The sequence below is a fragment of the Athene noctua genome, chromosome 9, assembly GCF_965140245.1.
Source record: "Athene noctua chromosome 9, bAthNoc1.hap1.1, whole genome shotgun sequence".
Classification (NCBI taxonomy): Eukaryota; Metazoa; Chordata; class Aves; order Strigiformes; family Strigidae; genus Athene; species Athene noctua.
The window spans coordinates 14,114,449-14,122,221 of NC_134045.1; the positions used below are offsets into that span (position 1 = coordinate 14,114,449).

At 36.9% G+C, this 7,773-nt stretch overlaps 1 protein-coding gene across 3 annotated transcripts in view; it reads left to right on the top strand.

The window, feature by feature from the left end:
* The window catches only part of URI1 (URI1 prefoldin like chaperone), a 42,766-nt gene that overhangs the window by 20,619 nt on the left and 14,374 nt on the right, over positions 1 to 7,773 (top strand). Inside the window, exon 1 of one of the 3 annotated variants that reach the window (XM_074912988.1) lies at positions 6,091 to 6,577. The exons of 1 other annotated variant lie outside the window; for it this stretch is intronic. In XM_074912988.1, the coding sequence (XP_074769089.1) occupies positions 6,559 to 6,577 (19 nt within the window). In that variant the 5' untranslated portion in view covers positions 6,091 to 6,558. One more of the 3 variants, XM_074912987.1, reaches the window with a different exon arrangement.

The window sequence follows — 7,773 nt, forward strand, 5'->3', positions numbered from 1 at the left end:
AACTAGTCATTGATGCTGGATATAAACCCTCCATTCAGCTGATAGTTCACTTCAGCTGTGTGATGGCTGCCAGTGGGAGGCTCCAAAACACTGATATTAACTAAAAACTTTTTATTTAAAGGACTATTTTCAGTTTTGAATGATAAAAATCATATTAGCACATATGATTCTGAAAAAAAATTTTTTTTGTAGATACACTTTTCTCCTTTAAGAAATAAAACTGACTTAAACTCTTTCAACCATTTTCACACTAAATGAGGGCAACTTAGAGGAGAATATTGGAGATTTTATTAGTTTATTCTAATTAGAAAAAAAGTTACCTGTGTGAAAGACCTGTAGGCCATTGCTATATAATGTGAATTGGCCACTTGTGACACAAACACTGAAGACTGATGTTTCACAAGTATTAGTTTAAAATCTCTTTTGTGTATTGCACTGTAGTTATTTTCATAGGTATGACTTCTGACTTCACTGGCATTTTTTCAGCATAGGGGCTTTATCGTTTAGAGGGTGATGTATATTGGGCATTATCATTACATTGACACAATGTGATGTGATTTTTAGTACATAATCTTTTTGTTTTGGACATAAATTTTGTGAGTAGGTCACACACACTGGAAAAGACAGCAATGCTTACTGCAGGGGATTATATTGCAAGCACTTCCAAATGTCCTGTGTGCCAGTCGGAAGGTCCTAACACCACAAAGCTTTTTTAAGCATATGCTTAAGGCCAGTATGTGCTTAAAGGCTTTGATACATAGGAATTGGGGTCTGAACAGAGCAAAGAAAGGCTCATGCTGAAATTGCTTCCTGAACAGAAAGCTGGCAATATTTGTGGATGGCTTGTTTCCTCGGTGACCTACATTTTTTTTACCCAATATTACTCTATTTAATTTAGATGGATATTTTTTCATAACTAGCTGGTCAGATCTGTTCACATCACCAAAATGAATTCAATTAGTATAGCACTAATAATTCATTAACAGAAATTAAGAGTTATAAGGAATTCAATACATTTTCATTGCTGAGTGGTGAGGAGTGGAAGAGCATCTGTCCAGAGTTTAGGTTTTCTGGTGGGACTGGCTCTTAGGTAGAAACGGGTAAGAGATTCCTGTGACTCACTCACTCCTGAGCGTTATTTCTTGTTGGTTCCGGGGAGTTTTCTGTACTGCCTTTGACTAGTTTTGTCTGGGTCAGCCCATTGAAGGCCTGTGGACGCTAGGGGTGACCCTGTTTGCCTTTGAGGACACCACTACCATAACAGTCAATTTAATCAAGGTTCACAGAAAATTTTCTTTACAGTTTAATTCCTTCTGTGTATGTTGGATGCATACAAGAATGGACAGTATGAATTTGCATGCTTAAGCAGTAATAGTGCCAGATAAATCAAACAATATCAGTGAGTATAAAGCCTTGGAAGTTAGGGATAGCAATAAGAGTGTACTATATATAAAAGCTTTAAATATTACTTAGTACTAATTAGGTCATCCTTTTTGTCTTAGTAGTTTTGTTAAATTTGCTTTTTAAAGGAGAATGAGTGAAAAAGTTAAGAAAAATTTGCTTCTGTGGAATAGAGAAATGCCCAGCCACAGTAGGTTAGTTTCTTTGTTAAAATTTGTTTAATTGAAAGGAATAATTGAAGAGTGATTGTACTGAATTTTAAAAGTAAACGCACTTCAACTGACATAGCTGTAGGAAGCCCTATTTTGGGGATATATTTTTGTTGGCATAGCTTTCAATTTGGATACAAACTGTTCAGCGTTGTGATTGGTTGAAATGTTTTTGGTAAAATTTGGGACAGTCACTCATGTCAAATTTACTTTTTCATGAATTATTGATCATGTCTTCTTGAATAATATTTGCAGTAGATCTTCAATTTGCTGCATCCTGCGTGTTCAGTCAGTTCAAAAACTGTTAAAAAAATAAATCTAGTGAAGTTTATGGAATTGCCAAGTACATTTTTAATTGTTTTAAATTTGTTGCAGTTTGTTAAATCAGGTAGTATAGATAATGGGAAACACTTTACACATATGTTTGTGTGTAAAAATGTGAAGAAATAGTGAAGTAGATTAAAGGATATGCACACCAAATTCCATTATAATAAAAGAAATTAGCTTTTTAAGTATGTCACAGTTTAGCACAACAATAATGCAATTGTAGTTTTTTCTCTTACAATTATCTTGCTTAAGGTACTTCATAATATTTCTGTTCTCCTCAAGGCAAGACTGTATTGTCTCAGAATTCAAAGAGGGAATAAAGATTCTTTTTGTGAATATGGGATTATATCTTTTACGTGTTTGTGATGATATAAATGACATTTTTTCTCTATATCAGTAATCGCATTAATTCTTTAAGATAGGAAATTTTTCATTACAATAGTCCCTGTGGTAGTTACTATAGAAAGAAATTAAATAGATTTTTCTTGTAAATATTTGTGGATTAATTCAGTATGCAAGGTATTCCAAGTGTCTAAACACTTTAAAAGGTGGGAAATTAAAACATGCACACAGAACTGGGAGTGGTCTTATTTTGTTAAAATTTTATCAGATAAAAAAAAATCCCACTTAAAGGAGAATTGTTGAACTACTTAGCAATTGTGTCTTCGGTATATGTAAGAATACCCTTGCAGTGTCATGCTGCAAATGAATTCATGAAATGAAAATACTGATTACATTAACATACAGTATTGTGATAGTACCCAATTGTAAATTGCGGTATGTAACCTTTAATACAAATATTTGTGTCAATCAAAATTGACCGATAGCTTAGTATACAGGGTTTAAAAGAAACCATTGTTTTTAATAAATAAGATGATGAGACGGATGAGGACCAGTTTGAATTTGTTCCTTATCAGCATTTCCAGAAAAAAGGATATTGTCTCTAAAATATATGATAGGAAGGCTTTCCATTTCCCATTTGTGAATGAGTGAAGCCTTTAGAGGTTTTAATGTTTCATCCAAGGGTGAAAATAACTTCCTTTATATTCTAAAGAATGTAACACAAACTTGCCTACTCACTTTTTGGGGGGAAAGAACAAAAAAATTCAGGCAGCGTTACAAAGAAATCTATCTGTTGCTTTTCTTTATTAAAAAACCCTATTTATTTTCTGCTCTTTTTCTTCATGCTGGAGAATTTTCTTTCACTGTGCTTTTGAACATTTATTTGGCCATTTTTTTCAACTATCGCTTTTTAGTTTGATAACCTCTATCAGTTCCTTCCTTAGCCTTGTTAAGTTAGGAGCTGATTCAGTGGAGTGCTAAGTGCTCTAAATTTGCTCTGCAGTTCCCAGGAGGTGTTTGGTTTCTCACAGGACCACAGTTTAGATATTTTAACCAGAACACAGTAGAAAAAAGTCAGGAGAATAGACTCCTTTCTGTAAGTTACATACTGTGATTCAAAGAAGCCCCTACCTTTTTATAATTCTTACTGGATGACAGAAGACTTGTCCAAATGCCAGCCTCCTTCATTTAGGAGGAATTTAAATGTATTTGTATAATTCTAGCAATTACATAGGTGTGTGAACCTAAATGAAACGTGTTGCGTTTACCTAGTGTTCCTAAAGCCAAATTACCTATACAGATTTTTACAGAAGAAAAGCCAAATGACTTTGGTTTTGATACCAAGGGAACATGAAAAACAGGCTGAAGGTTGTCTTTAAAAGGCGCAAGGCTACTGCACAAAGGGTTGCATTGCATTTTAAAGAACTAGTGCAGTTGCTGTTAAAAAGAATGAATTTATTTATGTTGTTGCAAGCACAAAGAGAGCTTAAATCCATATACACAAAAAGCAATCAGGATTCTCTTTTGAATCTTAAATGCATCTCTAGAAAAATGAACAGAACAGAATAGAAAAACAAAGAAAGGTGTGTTGAAAATCTCTTAGGAGATAGTTCTTTCTGCAAAACTGCAGATCTTACTTGTTTCAAGTAATCTGTGATAGTTTGTTGGAAAATTATTGGCAAAAAAAAGAGTTTGCTGCTGATTAAATATGTATTTATTGAAATACAGTTAAAAATCATCAGATGATTGATCTACTTATGCAGACCCTTAAAAGCAAGAAAATAAGTAAGGCACTTAAAATAGCATGCCATAACTCAACCCATTAATAGTACTTGTAATTGTACTGTAGCGCTGTACTTCTGCAAGAAAATACCTTCTATCTCCAAAGAATTAGGAAGTGGAATATGTGCATTAGATTACATGATACTTTACCTCCAGCCTTAGTAATATTAACATGCTCCATTAACAGACTGCATGGTAGGTATTCTTGTTTTGCTCAGGGGTCAGTCATAATTGTGCTAGAAATTGCTGATCAAAGATTTTGCATGCTGAATGCTATTCTGTGGTTCCCCCCGTGTAATTTCCCTTCTGCACCTGAAATGGGATGGTGGCAGCCCAGCATTTCCATGGTGGGGAGTGAGAACCGCTGAGGTACTGCCTTCAGGGGCATGTACTCAGTTCTCGCTCTGAAGGAACGGAGCTGCTGTCAGTAATTGAGGTAGATGGTTGTTCCCTGGCTTGTATAAACACTCTGTGTATATATAACCATCTTCAGGCTGGTTACCTTCTACTTGAGGATCTGTGTTAGATGATGAAGAGATCTTGACTCTAAATCTCAATTGCATACAGAATTCTTTGTTTATACTTAATCTAAAATTTCTGTCCAGTCACCCATCCTCAGAAGAGATTATTTCCTAACTTTCCAGTCTTTTCCTTCTGTTATATCCATGAGACTGCCCCAAAGACTTAACAGAATGTAGCAGGGTAGACCAGGCTTCATCTCAGTTTGTCCTGTTTCACAGTCTGACTTTTCAAAATAGATCAACCTGTTCTCACTATTCTTGTCTGTTCTTACTATTTAAATCCCAGTGCAACACACAGTTTCCAGAAGTAACTAAAATAATGTCTATGATTCCCCAAATCCTTATAGACAACACTCCAAGGACATTAATGTCAAACTCAGATAATTAAAATTTGTATCCAGCCAAGCTAATTAACCCATTAAAGCCAAAACGCATATGTGCGAATTTGTGTCACTTTGGCATTAGTACGTTGTCATGTCTTGTAAATCTGGCTTTGGTGGACTTCATTTCAACAATGAGATGTGTTCCCCAATTATTTTTTTCCTCTACCAGTGTGTATGTAGCAAGCAGAGGGCTGCTTCTTAAAAATGACTAATGTGTAAGGAAATCCAGTCAAGTCCTTTCAGACTAATAAGGGAGCTGGGAAAGAATGTTCTAAATGTAAAGAAATCTTGCTGCCTGTAAATATTCAAAGGCAGCTGCACAGAGGAAATCTACATATCCTGGTTTCTGATTCAAATACCTTTTCCTTTTGGTGGTCCTGGAAAACTAGTCCTGAGTCTCTGGCTTGTCTGTGGTGCTGAACTGTTTTTCCAAGTGGTTTAGCTGAGACATGTAAATAGGAACTACTCGGGTTCACCTGAAAGCCATGTCAGACTTTTCTCAGATTATTGGATGTGACAAAAGTTGGACAACAGCCTCTGGTTCAATCCGTCTTAAAAGGCTCTAAGAAGCTTAAACCACAGGGTAGTAAGAGGAGGAGACTATGGAGCCTCTCTTTCTCCACTGATATTTTTCTGGGGGTCTCAATGAATAAAAACCTTGTAGTTCGTAAAGTGATTTGTTTCTCACTAGATACAGTACATTTTAAAATTCAGTGAATGATGTTGGAAGCTTTTATGATGAACAGTGGCAAGCTTAAAACATGAAACCCTGAGCCTCCTCTGCAGTTCGGTGCAGGAGCCCTCTCCCAGGAGACCCCTTCTTCACCGAGGGGCCTGGCCACGGGCAGGCCTCTCCTTGGCTGACCGGCAGCCCCGGCTTTCAGCTGGCCGGGCAGGCAGGCACAAGCGACCCAGCGGGCTGGCTGGGGACATGGGGACAGAGTGTTGTGGTAATCCTGGCTGTCCGCTGACGTGCTGTGTGGCCTGGGGCAAATCACTTAAACTGTCTGTTTCTTCATCTGTAAAATAGGAGAGAGTAATACTTACCTCCCTCGCAGGGCACTGGGCAGATTAGTTAATGCTTGTACAGCATTTTAAACTAAACCGCCGTGTGTAAACTGCTCAGTGTCTTTACCTAACGGAGCAAACCAGCGCACTCCTGTCCGGAAGGCAGCATCGCAAGCTGATGCTCCAGAAGCAGCGTAACCTAGATGGCTGTTGAACAATATTTAGATATACAGGCAATGACTGAGACACTCGTGGTGTTTAAGAAACAGCTGAGCATCACATTTACTATGAATGTAAAATAAAAGCCTGAGGAAAATTGGTCTCAAGCTAGACGTTTATGTATATTGAGACTACCTTCAAGAGCTGAAAGCACAGATGGGAGCATTTTGTATGAAAACTGTTGCCACCTCTCTTTGATTTGGACTTTTGAGGGTGTGTTATACACCGAAAAAAGCTGTGGACGATGTTGATAGGAATTAACTGAAGAATAAAAGCTGTGTGCGAGAGCTGATCACTGCTGTGTCGGATGGAGGATGATGCGGCTCTGGAAGGAGTTCTGTAAGGGGAGCAGGACCCTGACTGCACATGGAAGGAGCTCTGAAGGGTGTGTGTTGACACCACTTGAGACGTCAGATACTTTTTGGAAATAGTATTTCATCCAGTAGGAAATGCAAATGCAGAGCATTTTTCAGGGAAGAATCTTAAGCTGTTTCTTAGAAACAGCTTAACTAATGGAGATGACTGCACATTTGACAAGTAGGCCGTTGTTTGGTTTAAAAACTTAATGCTTTGGAAATACCCCAGAAGTTTGAGCTGTGTCTTCGTGCTTCTTGTTGGAAAGGATGGACGTTTGCTTGAGTAGCCTTTTCTAAAATGCGTAATTTTCTTTCTAGACTACTTACTACGAGTATTTTTAAAGAATTGTATTTGATACACTGCAAAATATTAAGAGGAAAATCCCCATACAATACTGAATCTGTTAAAATTAGGGGAGTAATCTCGCATGCTTGGTGGTAGTGTGTTTTGCCCTGGCTGTTCCATGCATAATTTCCTCCTGCGTGTGCAGAGGGGAAGGAGAGATCTGAATCTGTTTGTAGAAGTCCGAGTCAGTAAGTAGATTTTAATTTGTAAGTAAAACTACAAACTCATTTTGTCTACTTAAGTGCATTTTGCAGTAATTTTGTGTTTATTATATTTTCTCACATCCTTATCTGAAAGGCCTATTGCTATAATAAATGAAATATCTGAAACATTTACAACTGCATACCCTAGCCAGAAAATTGTATGGGGAGTAGCTATATATGTACTTAAAACTTTTTAGGATTAGCCTATAGACCAGAGAGATACCTAATCAAGTACTAAAGTTAATGGGCAAAAGGAGAGTTAAAGAAAAGAGTAAGAATACCGAGAAAATACTTTTAAAATTGTTTTTCAGCTAGAATATTTTGTGGTTAAATTTTCCCTCATTACATGTTCCTGTCTGTAGAATGGGAATAGCAGAGTGCTCTGCCATACTTGTATATGGTGAAAACAAGAGATTTAATGTGCATGAGGGTTTTTTACATGCTACAGTACTGGTGATCATGTAGTATCATAAATAGAAGCAATGCTGAGGAAAGAGCTAGCTAGATTCATGAAGTGAGTTACTGCTTAAAAAAGTTCCTGGAGCATGACTTTGCTGATCCTATAGTAGAGAGGATCTCTCTGCCTCCTTCATAGTATTGTATGAGACATCTTCTTCTTGTATTGCTTTAATGATTCCAAAAAAGAATTTTAAAATAGAAAATCAGCTTACTTCTT